General features: G+C 44.9%; 1 protein-coding gene across 2 annotated transcripts in view; it reads right to left on the reverse strand.

The window, feature by feature from the left end:
• The window catches only part of LOC110516971 (protein argonaute-3), a 47,774-nt gene that overhangs the window by 19,738 nt on the left and 10,847 nt on the right, over nt 1–17,189 (reverse strand). Inside the window, exons 2-10 of one of the 2 annotated variants that reach the window (XM_036973734.1) lie at nt 13,797–13,968; nt 13,431–13,551; nt 13,062–13,270; nt 12,056–12,192; nt 7,589–7,723; nt 7,379–7,466; nt 6,700–6,847; nt 6,485–6,604; nt 2,143–2,265 (exon numbers count right to left, since the gene is read on the reverse strand). In XM_036973734.1, the coding sequence (XP_036829629.1) occupies nt 2,143–2,265; nt 6,485–6,604; nt 6,700–6,847; nt 7,379–7,466; nt 7,589–7,723; nt 12,056–12,192; nt 13,062–13,270; nt 13,431–13,551; nt 13,797–13,968 (1,253 nt within the window). Of the gene's footprint in view, nt 1–2,121; nt 2,266–6,484; nt 6,605–6,699; nt 6,848–7,378; nt 7,467–7,588; nt 7,724–12,055; nt 12,193–13,061; nt 13,271–13,430; nt 13,552–13,796; nt 13,969–17,189 lie in introns of both variants that reach the window. The other variant, XM_036973733.1, reaches the window with a different exon arrangement.

The following is a 17,189-nucleotide window of genomic DNA, read 5'->3' on the forward strand; positions in this document are numbered from 1 at the left end:
TTACATTGGCGTGTTACGTTCAGTAGTTCCAAAACATGCAGTGATTTTGCAGAGAGCCACATGAATTTACAGAAATACTCATTATAAATGTTGATGAAAATACATGTGTTATACAGATAAACTTCTCCTTAATGCAACCGCGGTGTCAGATTTCCAAAAAACTTTATGGAAAAAGCATAATCTGAGAACGGCGCTCAGAGCCCAAAACAGCCAAAAGAAATATCCGCCATGTTGCGCAGTCAACATTAGTCAGAAATAGCATTATAAATATTCACTTACCTGATGATCTTCATCAGAATGCGCTCCCAGGAATCCCAGTTCGACAATAAATGTTTGATTTATTCCATAAAGTCCATCAATTATGTCCAAAAAGCTTCTTTTATTAGGGCGTTTGGTAAACAAATCCAAATGCACGTTCAGGTCCAGCCGAACGTCGGACGAAAAGTTAAAAAAGTTATATTACAGGTTGTAGAAACTTGTCAAACTAAGTATAGAATCAATCTTTAGGATGTTTTTATTATAAATGTTCAATAATGTTCCAAATGGAGAACTCCATTGTCTGTAGAAAAGCAATGGAACGAGAGCTACCTCTCATGTGAAATGAGTCAAACAGCTCTCATCCGGCCCCCCTTCACAGTAGAAGCCTGAAACAACATTCTAAAGACGTTTGACATCTAGTGGAAGCCTTAGGAAGTGCAAAATGACCCATACCCCACTGTGTATTCGATAGGGGCGGAGTTAAAAAACTACAAACCTCAGATTTCCCACTTCCTGTTTGGATTTTTTCCTCAGGTTTTTGCCTGCCATATGAGTTCTGTTATACTCACAGACATCATTCAAACAGTTTTAGAAAATTCAGTGTGTTTTCTATCCAATACTAATAATATGCATATATTAGCATCTGGGACTGAGGAGGAGGCAGTTCACACTGGGCACGCTATTCATCCAAAAGTGAAAATGCTGCCCCCTATCCCAAAGAAGTTAAAATGGTCTGAATACTTATGAAAATGTAATTTCAAAATATATACATTTGCAAAAGATTCAAATAACCTGTTTTTCCTTTTTGTATTGTGTGTAGATTGAATCCAATTGGTGTTTTTTCCTGATTTTAGAACAAGGCTGTAACAAATTGTGGAAAAAGTCAAGGGGTCTGAATACTTTCCAAAGGCACTGTATATGTAGTAACTTCATTTGAAGAGATTGTGATTAGGTCTCAAGAGGTATTTTGCGATTGGTAAGCTAAATTCATTGTACTTTGCTTTAATGGCCATTTATTTGCTGAAAGTCAGACTCTTCCCACACGCCAACTTATTTCTCAGCTTCAGAATCTGCATTCTCCAAATTTAGCTTCCACAAAATTGTTCATAGTTCAAATCAAAAATTGATAACATTTCATTTGAAAATATGCACCAAAAATGCTGTTTACGTACATGGTTTATTAACTTAGACGGTAGAAAGATGAAAAGAAAGGTCAGGTCCTATAGTGTCTTAACAAAATGAAACCAGAAGGCTGACCTCATCCAGTGTCCAGAAAAACAGATTTTAGTTTTTAGTCCTCCTTGGGCAGTCCTAATCACTTTAAATGTTTGAATGCAAAACTGGGTCTGGGATTAAGACTTACATTTGATTAAAATCCCACTCATGTGACATCTACTCTCACGAATCGCAAAAAGTGAAATTGCAAACCAAAGTGAGTGAGCTAAAAAAAAAAAAAGGGGGGGGGGGGGAAGCATAGACACCACAAAAGGAAGCTAAATTGAGTCATAGCACAGTGTCATCACGATCTGTACTATGCATTCTCAAAAAATAGCAGTAAAGAAACATTATGTAGCCATGTTAGCATTGAGCAAAGACTACTAGCTTATATTAATCCACACAGACAAGCCTGTTCTCAGAGTGTCTTCGAGTAACCGTGCCGACCTAGGATCAATTTTGTCTTTGAAATCACTATGAATAAGATAGGGACCTGATCCTAGATCAGCACACCTACTCCTAGATGATTCACAGAGAGAAAAGACAAACAGATCAAATCAAACCAAAGCAAGGGGGTTAGTTCCCTCATATAGCAAGGGTAGGTAGCGTGTCAAACAGAGTATGGAGCGTGATTTAAAGGAAGGGTACCATAAAGTGCTCTGTGCTCACCCTGCCGCCGTATTGCAGCATGGGGGCAGGCAGCACGCGCCCCGTCACGTGGGCCATCTCGTCGCGCACCTTGAACTGAAACTCCTGCACAAAGGGGTCAGACTCGTAGTTGGCACTGCGCACCTGCAGGGGTCACACACAGAGACAGAGAGAGGGTGAGAAAGGGGTGTTTAGGGTGGTGAGGTAAGTTGGTATCCAGAAGACTCGGACAAAACATTGGCTTGTTCTCGGTCCCAAGAAACAACGAGATCTTCTGTTGGATCTGACAATTAATCTTGATGGTTGTACAGTCGTCTCAAATAGAACTTACGAACATATCCAGACTATTTCAAGGACAGCTTTTATCCATCTATGTAACATTGCAAAAATCTGAAACTTTGTCCAAACATGACGCATAAAAATTAATCCATGCTTTTGTCACTTCTAGATTAGACTACTGCAATGCTCTACTTCCCGGCTACTTGGATAAAGCACCAAATAAACTTCAGTTAGTGCTAAACACTGGTTCTAGTCAAGATTCTAGCAGCCAAGAAATGTGATCATATTACTCCAGTGATAGCCTCTCTACACTGGCTTCCTGTTAAGGCAAGGGCTGATTTCAAGGTTACTGCTAACCTACAAAGCATTACATGGGCTTGCTCCTACCTAGCTTTCCAATTTGGTCCTGCCGTACATACCTACACGTACGCTACGGTCACAAGACGCAGGCCTCCTTACTGTCCCTAGAATTTCTAAGCAAACAGCTAGAGGCAGGGCTTTCTCCTATAGAGCTCAATTTTTATGGAATGGTCTTCCCTACCCACGTGAGAGACGCAGACTTGGTCTCAACCTTTAAGTCTGTACTGAAGACTCATCTCTTCAGTAGGTCCTACGATTGAGTGCAGTCTGGCCCAGGAGTGTGAAGGGGAATGGAAAGGCACTGGAGCAACGAACCACCCTTGCTGTCTCTGCCTGGCTGGTTCCCCTCCCTCCACTGGGATTCTCTGCCTCTAACCCTATCACAGGGGCTGAGTCACTGGCTTACTGGTGCTCTTCCATGCCGTCCCTAGGAGGGGTTGCGTCACTTGAGTGCGTTGAGTCACCGACGTGGTCTTCCTGTTCGGGTTGGCGTCCCCCCCCACCCCCTTGGGTTGTGCCGTGGCGGAGATCTTTCTGGGCTATACTCGACCGTGTCTCAGGATGGTAAGTTGTTGGTTGAAGATATCCCTTAAGTGGTGTGGGGGCTGTGCTTTGGCAAAGTGGGTGGGGTTATATCCTTCCTGTTTGGCCCTGTCCGGGAGTATCGTCAGACCGGGCCACAGTGTCTCCCGACCCCTCCTGTCTCAGCCTCCAGTATTTATGATGTAGTAGTTTGTGTCAGGGGGCTAGGGTCAGTCTGTTATATCTGGAGTATTTCTCCTGTCTTATCTGGTGTCCTGTGTGAATTTAAGTACGCTCTCTCTAATTCTCTCTCTGAGGACCTGAGCCCTAGGACCATGCCTCAGGTCTACCTGCCTGATGACTCCTTGTTTCCGCAGTCCACCTGGCAATGCTGCTGCTCCAGTTTCAACTGTTCTGCCTGCGGCTATGGAACCCTGACCTGTTCACCGGGCATGCTACCTTGTCCCAGACCTGCTGCTTTCAACTCTCTAGAGATCGCAGGAGCGGTAGAGATACTATGCGTGATCGGCTATGAAAAGCCAACTGACATTTACTCCTGAGGTGCTGACCTGTTGCACCCTCGACACCCACTGTGATTATTATTATTTGACCCTGCTGGTCATCTATGAACATCTTGGCCAAGTTCTGTTACAATCTCCACCCGGCACAGCCAGAAGAGGACTGGCCACCCCTCATACCCTGGTTCCTCTCTAGGTTTCTCTGGCCTTTCTAGGGAGTTTTTCCTAGCCACCGTGCTTCTACACCTGCATTGCTTGCTGTTTGGGGTTTTAGGCTGGGTTTCTGTACAGCACTTTGTGACATCAACTGATGTAAGAAGGGCTTTATAAATACATTTGATTGATTGAAGGCAGTGTCATTCATAATGCACTAAAAACAAAAGAAATCAAACTACTCCTATTAGAAACACTCAACTTGTCCAAAAATAAAACACTTTCATTTGGTGCGGAATGCCCTAATGAATACAACCCAGGTTTGAGCATGTTTTGATGTTGAGACAACTCACGTTTGTAGCTCACATTGTCCCCAGAATTCTATCATACGAAACGTCCTGAAATAACCTTTGACATAACCTTTAGAACATTGTCAAACTTCCCTCTCAGATTGTCCAATCCTTCTGCATCTTTCACACAGTTATTCCGCCCACAGTTACTATTTGCTGACGGTTCTCTGCATCTAAATTAAAAGTCAACAGCGTCTCGGTCTCTGGCAGTGTACTATCAGCCAGAGGTATGTTTTAATCCCAGGTGGGAGATGGGGAATCTGTTTAATTAAGTAACAGCGGCAGAACAGAAGCAGAGGCTGAATGAGATGCTATCTGATGGAGTCTAATGGCGTCGGTGGCAGCCCATCTCATCCTCCAGAAAACACCATGGTCAGGCATTGTGCTGGTGACAGCTAGCCACCATGCTGCAACAATGCCATCTCCGACCTGGCATTTCACTGACCTTAATCAACACTGACCTGGGCCCGTATTCATTAAGCGTCTCAGAGCAGGAGTGCCGATCTAAGATCAGTTTAGCCTTTTAGATCATAATGAACAAGACAGGGGACCTGATCCTAGATTAGCACTCCTACTCAGATGTTTTGGCAAACCGTATTAATATTACCTCCAAACACCGGTTGAGGGCATTACAAAAATAATGATTGACAATGTCATAAAATTTTTTTTTGAAATTAATTTATTCATACTATTTTATCCTTCCACAAGATATAGTCCCGACAAAAATCGGTTCGGTTGCCAGCGACCCAGTCGTTAAGTCTTTTGTTCTACATCTATGGATGCAACAGTCGTCTGTTCTAAATGTTCCGTTGCCATGATGGCTGGCAACGTTTTAATCCCTAGCTAGCTAGCCAGCCAACTTTGACTGGCATTCACGTCAAACAGTGTAGCCAGAATACAGCAAACTAGCTGCATTTCCTTTTTCCCCCCTATTGACATTTCCTCATATACAGTACCAGTCAAAAGTTTGGACACACCTACTCATTCAAAGGTTTTTCTTAATTTTACTATATTCCACATTGTAGAATAATAGTGAAGACATCAAAACTATGAAATAACACATATGGAAACACGTAGTAATCAAAAAAGTAGTAACTAAAAACAAATCAAGATACATTTTATATTTTTCAATGTAGCCACTCTTTGCTTTGACAGCTTTGCACACTTGGCATTCTCTCAACCAGCTTCATGAGCTAATCACCTGGAATACATTTAAATTAATAACAAGTGAGCCTTTTAAAAGATAAAAAAAAAGTTTGAGCCAATCAGTTGTGTTGTGACATGGTAGGGTTGGTATACAGAAAACAGCCCTATTTGGTAAAAGACCAGGATGGTGAGTGATGGAGTGCTTCGTCAGATGACCTGGCCTCCACAAATCACCCGACCTTAACCCAATTGAGATAGTTTGGGATGAGTTGGACCGCAGAGAGAAGGAAAAGCAGCCAACAAGCGCTCAGAATATGTGGGAACTCCTTGTAGACTGCTGGAAAAGCATTCCAGATGACAACCTCATGAAGCTGGTTGAGAGAATGCCAAGAGTGTGCAAAGCTGTCATCAAGGCAAAGGGTGGCTACCTTGAAGATAGTTTTGATTTGTTTAACACTTTTTTGGTTACTACATGATTCCATGTGTGTCATTTCATAGTTTTAATGTCTTCACTATTATTTATACAATGTAGAAAATAGTAAAAATAAAGAAAAACCCCTTGAATGAGTAGGTGTCCAAACTTTTGACTGGTACTGTATATATCCATAAAAATGATGCGGATTCATGATTTCGACTGGCTGAGAAAAGTTGCCAGCCCGTCTCGCCCCAACACGTTCATTACCAAAGGACAACTGGAGATCGAATTTCAATATTGAAACAATGTTGCAAATGTCAGAGAGAGACAAAGGTTATTACAAATCTCCATTGTTGAGAACTAAATGCTAGTCAAAAAGAAAATGGGATATAATGTCTAGATGCTTTTTAATAGTGGAGGCGGAACTGACGAGACAGTGGATTACGCAGTCACATGGAACAGAGGAAATAGGCATTTCAACTCTATAGATTTAGCCGGTGTCAACTTGTGGAATAGACAACGCCTGGAATGGGGTTAACCAATCAGCATCCAGGATTAGACCCACCTGTTGTATTAAAATAAATAAGCCTCCATGCCACCAGGCGAAACCACTGACTCACCAGTCGGCTGATCTCCTCCTGTCTGTCAGGTGCAGAGCGAGCCGTGGCTTTGATCATAGTGGACGTCTGATTATCTGTCAGTTTCTTGATACAGCGCTGCCCTGCTACTATGTTACACACCTGCAGGGACACAAAACAAAAAAACATTGAGTATATTATATAAGCAGGGATTTCCTTCTCAAGTACAGAAAGCAACTGGATTGAATGTTTCTCACCTCCAGGGGCAGGTAGGTGTGCTTCTGCTCCTGCCCCACCTGGAGGCAGGGCAGGTGGGGATACTTGAGCTGCAGGCTGTACTTCTCTCTGAAGTACTGGGCCACCGTGCGCTCCACCGTTTGACCATTCTCCAGCTGCAGAGGGAACCTGACCACAACAGGTCGATGGAACGGCAAGGGTTAAGAACATCTTCAACATTGAAAGGAGCTGTGCAAGAGGGGCTTGTCTGGGTCTATGTAGACTGTATATAACTGTTAAAAGACAAGGTTTTCAACAGCTCGAGTCTTCAATTTCTAGTTAACACAGTGAAGATATAGAAACGGCCTCACAAAGCTATCAAAATGTTGAGCATCAGTAAATACTGGAAAACAAAGTAGTAGCAGCAGATAAACAGCTGCATGTAATAGCATATTGGCCAACGGTGACTAACACCCATTGACCTCGAGACAAGGACCTGACTCAGACATTTTGTGGTTCGGGTGAATTCTTGTGAATTGGTCATCCTACATTTAAGTGCATGCTCCTCTCTCATCCCATCCCATCCCATCACGCCCCACATACAACCACACCCCAGGCTCCATGCCCGTCTCCCAGTCTCTCTGGCCTCTCCCTAGTCCCACTCCACCTCATCTACGTCTAGTCCCAAACCACCATCTCTCTGGGGCGCTCTTGACTCACGTTTGATGGCTGGCGGGCCGACGGGTCACATTGCAAACACGGTACTTCCTCCGCATGGTGCCACAGTGTGTGACCTCCACCTTCAGACCTGGACAGGACAGTGACCGCTTTTATGACCTCAGGGACGTGGGAATAACACACTTGTGTACAAAGGCACCCCCAAATACATCCGCATTCACGCACACAGACAAAACGCACAAAAAACACTACCTTTGATTTCTTTGGTGAATTTGACCCGGTGGGAGTCTGTGAGAGGTCGGGGCTGCTCGTCTATGTTGTGGATGTCCAGGACCTCACACATGAACTGGATCACTGGCTGGGCTTTGTAGAAGGCCGTGGCAGACACTGCAGGACAGACAGGGCCATCAAAAACAAGACTCGATCCCACTCATTCAGATTTACCCATCACTGGCACTACCTGCCAAAGCCGAGAGTAATCTCACTAGCTATTTACTGTAGGTTTGAAAATGTGAATTGATGTTGATCTGTCAAATACAGACACAACATTTCTAAAAGGTCAGGGCTTTGTGATGGCCACTCCAATACCTCGACTTTGCTGTCCCTGCTTTTTGCCACAACTTTGGAAGTATGCTTGGGGTCATTGTCCATTTGGAAGACCCATTTGCGACCAAGCTTTAACTTCCTGACTGATGTCTTGAGATGTTGCTTCAATATATCCACATAATTTTACTTCCTCATGATGCCATCTCTTTTGTGAAGTGCACCAGTCCCTCGGGTAGCCAAGCACCCCCACAACATGATGCTGCCACCCCTGTGCTTCACGGTTGGGATGGTGTTCTTCAGCTTGAAAGCCTCCCCCTTTCCCTCAAAACATAATGATGGTCATTATGGCCAAACAGTTCTATTTTTGTTTCATCAGACCAGAGGACATTTCTCCAAAAAGTACAATCTTTGTCCACATGTGCAGTTGCAAACCGTAGTCTGGCTTTTTTGTGGCGGTTTTGGAGCAGTGGTTTCTTCCTTGCTGAGCAACCTTTCAGGGTATGTAAATATAGGACTCGTTTTACTGTGGATAGAGATACTTTTGTACCCGTTTCCTCCAGCATCTTCAAAAAGGTCCTTTGCTGTTGTTCTGGGATTGATTTGCACTTTTCGCACCAAAGCGCGTTCATCTCTAGGAGACATCTTCTTCCTCTAGGAGCATCTTCTTCCTGAGCGGTATGATGGCTGCGTGGTCCCATGGTGTTTATACTTGCGTACTATCATTTGTACAGATGAATGTGGTACCCTCAAGCGTTTGACAATTGCTCCCAAGGATGAACCAGACTTGTGGAGGTCTACAATTTTTTTCTAGGTCTTGGCTGATTTTTCCTTGATGTCAAGCAAAGAGGCACTAGGTTTGAAGGTAGGCCTTGAAATACACTGCTCAAAAAAATAAAGGGAACAGTTAAACAACACAATGTAACTCCAAGTCAATCACACTTCTGTGAAATCAAACTGTCCACTTAGGAAGCAACACTGATTGACAATAAATTTCACATGCTGTTGTGCAAATGGAATAGACAACAGGTGGAAATTATAGGCAATTAGCAAGACACCCCCAATAAAGGAGTGGTTCTGCAGGTGGTGACCACAGACCACTTCTCAGTTCCTATGCTTCCTGGCTGATGTTTTGGTCACTCTTGAATGCTGGCGGTGCTTTCACTCTAGTGGTAGCATGAGACGGAGTCTACAACCCACACAAGTGGCTCAGGTAGTGCAGCTCATCCAGGATGGCACATCAATGCGAGCTGTGGCAAGAAGGTTTGCTGTGTCTGTCAGCGTAGTGTCCAGAGCATGGAGGCGCTACCAGGAGACAGGCCAGTACATCAGGAGACGTGGAGGAGGCCATAGGAGGGCAACAACCCAGCAGCAGGACCGCTACCTCCGCCTTTGTGCAAGGAGGAGCAGGAGGAGCACTGCCAGAGCCCTGCAAAATGACCTCCAGCAGGCCACAAATGTGCGTGTCTGCTCAAACGGTCAGAAACAGACTCCATGAGGGTGGTATGAGGGCCCGACGTCCAAAGGTAGGGGTTGGGCTTTCAGCCCAACACCGTGCAGGACGTTTGGCATTTGCCAGAGAACACCAAGATTGGCAAATTCGCCACTGGCGCCCTGTGCTCTTCACAGATGAAAGCAGGTTCACACTGAGCACATGTGACAGACGTGACAGAGTCTGGAGACGCCGTGGAGAACGTTCTGCTGCCTGCAACATCCTCCAGCATGACCGGTTTGGCGGTGGGTCAGTCATGGTGTGGGGTGGCATTTCTTTGGGGGGCCGCACAGCCCTCCATGTGCTCGCCAGAGGTAGCCTGACTGCCATTAGGTACCGAGATGAGATCCTCAGACCCCTTGTGAGGCCATATGCTGGTGCGGTTGACCCTGGGTTTCTCCTAATGCAAGACAATGCTAGACCTCATGTGGCTAGAGTGTGTCAGCAGTTCCTTCAAGAGGAAGGCATTGATGCTATGGACTGGCCCGCCCGTTCCCCAGACCTGAATCCAATTGAGCACATCTGGGACATCATGTCTCGCTCCATCCACCAACACCACGTTGCACCACAGACTGTCCAGGAGTTAGCGGATGCTTTAGTCCAGGTCTGGGAGGAGATCCCTCAAGAGACCATCCGCCACCTCATCAGGAGCATGCCAGACATTGTAGGGAGGTCATACAGGCACGTGGAGGCCACACACACTACTGAGCTTCATTTTGACTTGTTTTAAGGATATTACATCAAAGTTGGATCAGCCTGTAGTGTGGTTTTCCACTTTAATTTTGAGTGTGACTCCAAATCCAGACCTCCAAGGGTTGTTAATTTGATTTCCATTGATAATTTTTGTGTGATTTTGTTGTCAGCACATTCAACTATGTAAAGAAAAAAAGTATTTAATAAGAATATTTCATTCATTCAGATCTAGGATGTGTTATTTTAGTGTTCCCCTTATTTTTTTGAGCAGTGTACATCCACAGGTACACCTCCAATTAACTCAAATTATGTCAATTAGCCTATCAGAAGCTTTTAAAGCCATGACATCATTTTCTGGAATTTTCCAAACTGTTTAAAAGGCACAGTCAACTTAGTGTATGTAAACTTCTGACCCACTGGAATTGTGATAGTGAATTATAAGTGAAATAATCTGTCTGTAAACAATTGTTGGAAAAATGACTTGCGTCATGCACAAAGTAGATGTTCTAACATACTATAGTTTGTTAACAAGGAATATGTGGAGTGGTTGAAAAACGAGTTTTAATGACTCCAAACGAAGTGTGTGTAAACTTCCGACTTCAACTGTACATCACGCCAGAAACAGCCATTTGTCATCAATCATCAGCCATCATCATTTTTTGCTATTTAGGCTTATATCTCAGACCAAGTACCACAGCACAAGGCCTGCTTCATAGCCAGGGACACCACCTAAGTACCTCAGGGAAGTGACATGCCAACATGGCTCTCAAACATGAAATAAAACCTAGGAGGAACATCCAACATCCCTCTGGTTTTATGTGCCGTTAGAGGAAGCTGGCCCCTAGATGAAGGCCCTAATGCTTTTTCCACCTGAATGGAGAGATGAGTAGAGAGGAAACAGATGCTTCACTGATACTGGGCTGACGTCACAGTGACATCAGGGCCACATCTGACAGCGACAGTGACGATCGGAGCATACATGCGATTAGAAATTATGTGGAGTGCAGGTGATGGTCACTCTCCTCGGAGACAGTAGGGTTGTCATCCCCCATAAACAGGAAATTACATCAGAAATTTCATGTATGTTTTGATGCTTGTGATAGTGCTGATACTCTACTCTTGGGAGTATGAAAATGAACGGGTTTTAAATAGCACCCATTTTTGTTTGTTGCTTACAAACACACACTTTCTTGGTGTTGCTGTATCTTCAGCTAGGGTGTGTGTGTGTATATATATATATATATACATATATATAAAATGTCCCCTGGTGAGATATAACAGAACATTGGCGCCTATTTGCTTTCGCGCTCTTTTAGGGCCTATTGTCCTCACAATGACTAATGAAAAAGAGAATCATTTGCAGACGGCTGGACTTTTTCTGCCTTTTGGTGGCGAATGGGCGACGGGCTAGACGAAGCCAAATGATTTGCGAGAGAGGGAGAGCGGGAAAACCGCCTGAGAGAGAGGCACTAAGGCAGAGAGAGCAGTCAAGCACTCCCCAAAACAAAAGCAGCCCACCAAAATCGCTCCCAAACACAAAGCGCCCCTCAGATCCCTGCACCTCAGTCTCCACAGCAACCGCCTAGGCAGTTCTCACAAAGCAAGAGACACCCCCCCCCCACACCTCCCCAATCCACCGTCTACAAAGGCTATGGCCAGCCCACCCACCTATAACCAGAACCATCCTTCCAAACCACCCTGTGGCCAGCATGCGGCACAACACCCACTATGGAGTCCTCCCATATTACGTAGAAGTTGCCCCAAACACTGATACAGGTTTGGGGCCTGTGTTCATAAAGCCTCTCAGAGTAGGAGTGATGATATAAGATCAGTTTAGCCCTTTAGATCACATTGAATAAGAATTACATGGACAGGGGGACTTGATCCTAGATAACAACTCCTACTCTGATCCATATGGCCCCAGATTATTCTTTCATCCCCCTAATGGCTAAGGTTAGGATTGGTGGCAACGTGATGTGCGTCGTCCTCACCGTCAATATTGAGCATCATCTTCCACATGGCGGGGCGTACAGACTGGTGGAAACCAAACCACACCTCTCTCCCCCCTCCCAGGGGATGGTCGTAGCCCTCTGGGGCTGAGAAGAAGGAGCGGCCCACTGGGGTGTACCTGGAGAGGGGGAGGCGAAATAGAGAGATAGAGAGGGGGGGAGAAGAGTGAGAGAAGAGAAACAAAATAAGGAAAGAGAGATAGAAGGGGGACAGACAGGAGAATGGGGAAGTTAGTTTCCACAACCTGGACCAGAATCTTGGCCAATAGCGCTTTGCACAGTGACAGTCTGACAACAATCTATTTTTCAATTGACACCGAACATCAATGAAACGAGAGGGTGAAAACTCCACACGACCTTATCGACATCCTATCACTGAGCGGCAAAGACTAATTAATAACAACATTTGCGTTTCCTAGAAAGTCCTGGACACATTCTGTCAATGCAGTAGCCTGAAGCTATAGCAAACATAGCCTTATGGCAGGTGTTTTTATTTAAGACTTGGTTTTGGTAGGCACGCTGATAACGCATTGTTTTTGAGTGAAGTCAGGTATGAAGGCATAGGTAGTCACTATAAACTTGATTTCCTGACTGATTATCGTCAGGCCATAAAAACAAACCACATTTTGATTTGCAAGGGCATACATTCAGGCGTTTCATTACCAATGTGGCACTAAGCAGAAGTGAGTGCTCACTGAAATTCAGTACTTTATTTGTCATTAAGAAATGATCTTGGAATAAAATCAAGTCTCCCAGGCCAGCAAATTAAATACCATATGTGTTCAGTAGACCTACAACTTCAGTAAATAAATCTGCCTCAAAAGTAAAAAAAAAAAGAAGAAGTGTAGCAGAGTTCAGTCGTTTACGTTTAAATCAGTTTGCTGAGGATTCCAGGAATACATGCATCCTGTTTATCAAATAATTACCCCAATCACATAGTTATAACAATCCGTATTATAACCACTTGGGCGGCGACTGTCTAACTCACTTCATGGAGGGCAGGTGTCGCAGCACCACGTCCACAGCGTGTACTGGGTTGGTGCTGATGGGCTTGTCCAGCTCCAGGGGCTCAGGCACGCTGCGGCCGGTTAGCACCTCGTGCAGCATGTGCCAGCTCACCAGAGACACAAACTTGATTGAGACCTTAAAGGGCCGGTCCTTGCCCCCTTCACCCGGTAGAGTGACATCCAGATCCACCTGTGTGTGTGTGTGGGGGTTGGGTTAGAGATGTGTGTGCGTGCATTAACAGATCAAGAAGTGTGGGAGCGTGAGTGAGAGTGTATTTTCAGTCTTGTGGGAGCCTCAGATAGGTTTGACTGTGTGTGTGTGGCTGGGTGTCAGTCTACATCCATCTTACCCCTGCGGTTGCCACAGGCAGCGGGTTGGCTGTGTACAAGCTCCTCTTCCCATCGTAGACTGGCCGACGATCCCCAAAGATGGTAACCTTGAAGTGCTGCACCATGGAGTCCACCACCTCCCTACAGAACACAACACAGAAGATGGCAACCTGTGGCTCTGGAGCCGCATGCGGCTCTTTATCTGCCCATACGTGGCTCTGTAATTAGTGTTCAAAGTAATAATAATAAATAAAACACAAGTCGAATAAAACATGAAATTACCTCTAGTCACACTTCAACAACCACATGAACAACCCCTAATCTGATACCATGTGAAACATTTTGGAGATCCTAGCAAAAGGCAAACTCTGTTATTCTAAGCGTACCTGTTGACGCGGCGCGGGCACTTCTCGGGCTTGATGTCCACCTCATAGAGGTAGACGTCTATCTTGGGGATATCCACCTGGAAGCAGTTGGCCAGCAGCTTGATGGGCTTTCCCATGGTGCCATAGCCAGGCCGCCGTGGCACAGTGAACAGGGGCTGGGCTCCAACGGCTCCTAGAGATGGGAGGGGAGAGAGAATGGAAAAGGGGAACAATCATTCCATTTCCATTACAACAGACCAGTTCTTGGAGGAACAGGCTTATATTAGTAAATTGCTCAAATCAGCTTTGTAGTGGCCCTTTTGACAAAAAGTAAGGTTTCAATCACCTGCTGCCTGTGTGTCAAGAAGATAGAGATGTTGGCTGAAAGAATCTACTGGAAGGAACCACTTTAGAAAGTACAGACACAGCGAGGAATACTATGGGGGGAATAAAGGTTTGGTTTCACTATGAAAAATTAAACCCAAAAGAAACAAAACACCCAGACACGTGTGTGTGTGTGTGTGTGTGTGTGTGTGTGTGTGTGTACACAGCGGTGCGTCCCACACATTGCCACCCCCAGGCACAGGATGTCTTACACAGGAGTCACTTTAACCCAATAGACAAGAGTTATTTTAAAAACACCCCGATGTGCCACACTCATCCCAGTGCCATTTTGAGTCTTCCGTCTCGTGGGCCGCCCATCAATGTAGAAAAAAATAATAATACTAAAAATAAAAATAAATTTTTTTTAAAATTTTAAAATTTTATTTTTTAAATTGCCTTTTGAAGCGTTGCGCTGATTTAGCCGAACATTTGCTGACGTTGTTGTTCAGATGGCCTACGTGAGACGCTGAACTATTGCGCAACACTCAGTCTAACAACTGAGTTCAGATGAGTTCAGTATGCTGTTTTTTCATCCTAAACTACACTGAACAAAAACATCAATGGGAACATGTAAAGTGTTGGTACCATGTTTCATGAGCTGAAATAAAAAGATACCAGACATTTTCCAGATGCACAAAAAGCTTTTGTTAACATTCTGGTTAGTGAGCATTTCTTCTTTGCCAAAAGAATGCATCCACTTGACAGGTGTGGCATGTCAAGGAGCTGATTATAAACAGCTTCATTACACAGGTGCACCTGGTGCTGGGGACAATAAAAGGCCACTCTGAAATGTGCAGTTTTGTCACACAACACAATGCCACAGATGTTGAGGGCTGAGGGAGCGTGCAATTGGCATGCTGACTGCAGGAATGTCCACCAGAGCTGTTGCCAGATAGAGAAATTAACATTCAATTACCATTAGCCGCCTCCAACATAGTTTTAGAGAATTTGGCTGTACATCCAACCGGTCTCACAATTGCAGACCAAGTGTAACCACGCCATCGCATGACCTCCACATCCAGCTTCTTCACCTACGTGATGTGATTGTAAGAAACCAGCCACCCGGACAGCTGATGAAACTGAGGAGTATTTCTGTCTGTAATAAAGCCCCTGTGTGGGCTGCACCCTTGCCCAGTCATGTGAAATCCTAGATTAGGGCCTAATGAATTGATTTCAAATAACTGATTTCCTTAGCTGCGTAAAAATTATTAAAAAAATAAAAAGAATTACAAATAAATAAAAATAGGTGAAATTGTTCCATGTTGCATTTAAATGTTTGTTCCACATACATATCCTCATCACCCCTATTCAACACTCCCATCTCCATCTCGCAACTCAAGACGACAAGCAGAAAGTAAACCATGGGAGTTTCCCCCTCAGCTTCTTTCTGGTACTCTCCACCGCCAAAACCAAACTGCCCCAATGTGTCATTAATAAATGAGTGTCAGGGCTATGAATGATTCACCTCCTATTGAGTCATGATGAGTAGGTGTCAGCATACGAGTGGGTGTCAGTTCATTCGAAGCCCCAGCGCAGGTGGGGGGGATGGAATAAAAACCATAACAGAACCCTCTCTCAGTAGCTGCCAGCTCATGGCCTAAGAGCATGAGTAGAAATGTTTGTTTAGGGCTGTCTTTCAGAAGCTGGAGCTTTCATGGTTCTCTCCCCGTCCGTTTCTCTCGCCTGGTGGACCTTGAGGGGTGGCAGATGCAGGTTGGGTGTAGGCTAAGGCCAGACCTCGGTGGGTCACAATGACAGCAGAGAAAGGGAGAGAGAGAAGTCTGGAATTCCAGCCATAACTGTCCCACGGACACACACCAGCCCTTTTGTGATGGAAATGATCCAGGGGGCCGAGGGGAGACCAGTGCAGGTCTCAGACAAACAGAGAGAGACACATGGGTTTACGCATACCGCCACAGACAAACACACTCAGACCGTGAGAGACACAGGCGCTCTCTGACACACAGATTGCTTTTCCTGTGCTGCGGTGGGGATGAGTAAGCCAAGCAGGAGGAGAGGGAGGAGTAGGATGGCTGGGGGAATGGGCAGGGAGGGCTGGTATTCCTCTCAGTCACGCATACTGTACTACTAGCCTCCATGCTGCATGAATCACTAGGCCAACGCAGAGAGAGAAACGCAGAGAGAAAAACAGGAAGAGGACCATCCTGCCTCTGGACACTGTGCCAGGCAATCTATATAAAAATATATATATATTTTAAAACACTTTCCTCCTAGTCCTGATGGTTCTTTTACACACACACACACACACACACACACACACACACACACGTCCTGCTGATGTGTGTGTGTAAGCATTTCATGGTAAGGTGCACCTGTTGTATTCGGCGCATGTGACGAATACAACTTGATGCCGTCTTACAGATACGCACGCACAAGTGCCTTCTGACAGGCCTTTACCGAAACGCGCAAGCAAGCTCGACCAACAATACACACAGGAAAGCAGCTGCAGCGTCATCATCCCACCATGTAGCGAGCGAGACACAAAGAAACACCAAGGCCACAGAGAGTAAAGCATAACACACACCCACAAACAGCGGATCAGAAATTCAGAACACTAAAATTTTTTTTTTTAACTTTGCAGAAACTACTCAACATTTCCAAGCTTCCGGTTATTAACCTGTTAGATCTCTAGGGGCGCTATTTCATTTTTGGATAAAAAACGTTCCCGTTTTAAGCGCGATATTTTGTCACGAAAAGATGCTCGACTATGCATATTCTTGACAGTTTTGGAAAGAAAACACTCTGAAGTTTCAGAATCTGCAAAGATTTTGTCTGTAAGTGCCCCAGAACTCATTCTACAGGCGAAACCAAGATGATGCATCAACCAGGAATTAGCAGAATTTCTGAAGCTCTGTTTTCCATTGTCTCCTTATATGGCTGTGATTGCGCAAGGAATGAGCCTACACTTTCTGTCGTTTGCCCAAGGTCTTAGCAGCATTGTGACGTATTTGTAGGCATATCATTGGAAGATTGACCATAAGAGACTACATTTTCCAAGTGTCCGCCTGG

This window comes from Oncorhynchus mykiss, chromosome 3 (assembly GCF_013265735.2).
Source record: "Oncorhynchus mykiss isolate Arlee chromosome 3, USDA_OmykA_1.1, whole genome shotgun sequence".
NCBI lineage: Eukaryota > Metazoa > Chordata > Actinopteri > Salmoniformes > Salmonidae > Oncorhynchus > Oncorhynchus mykiss.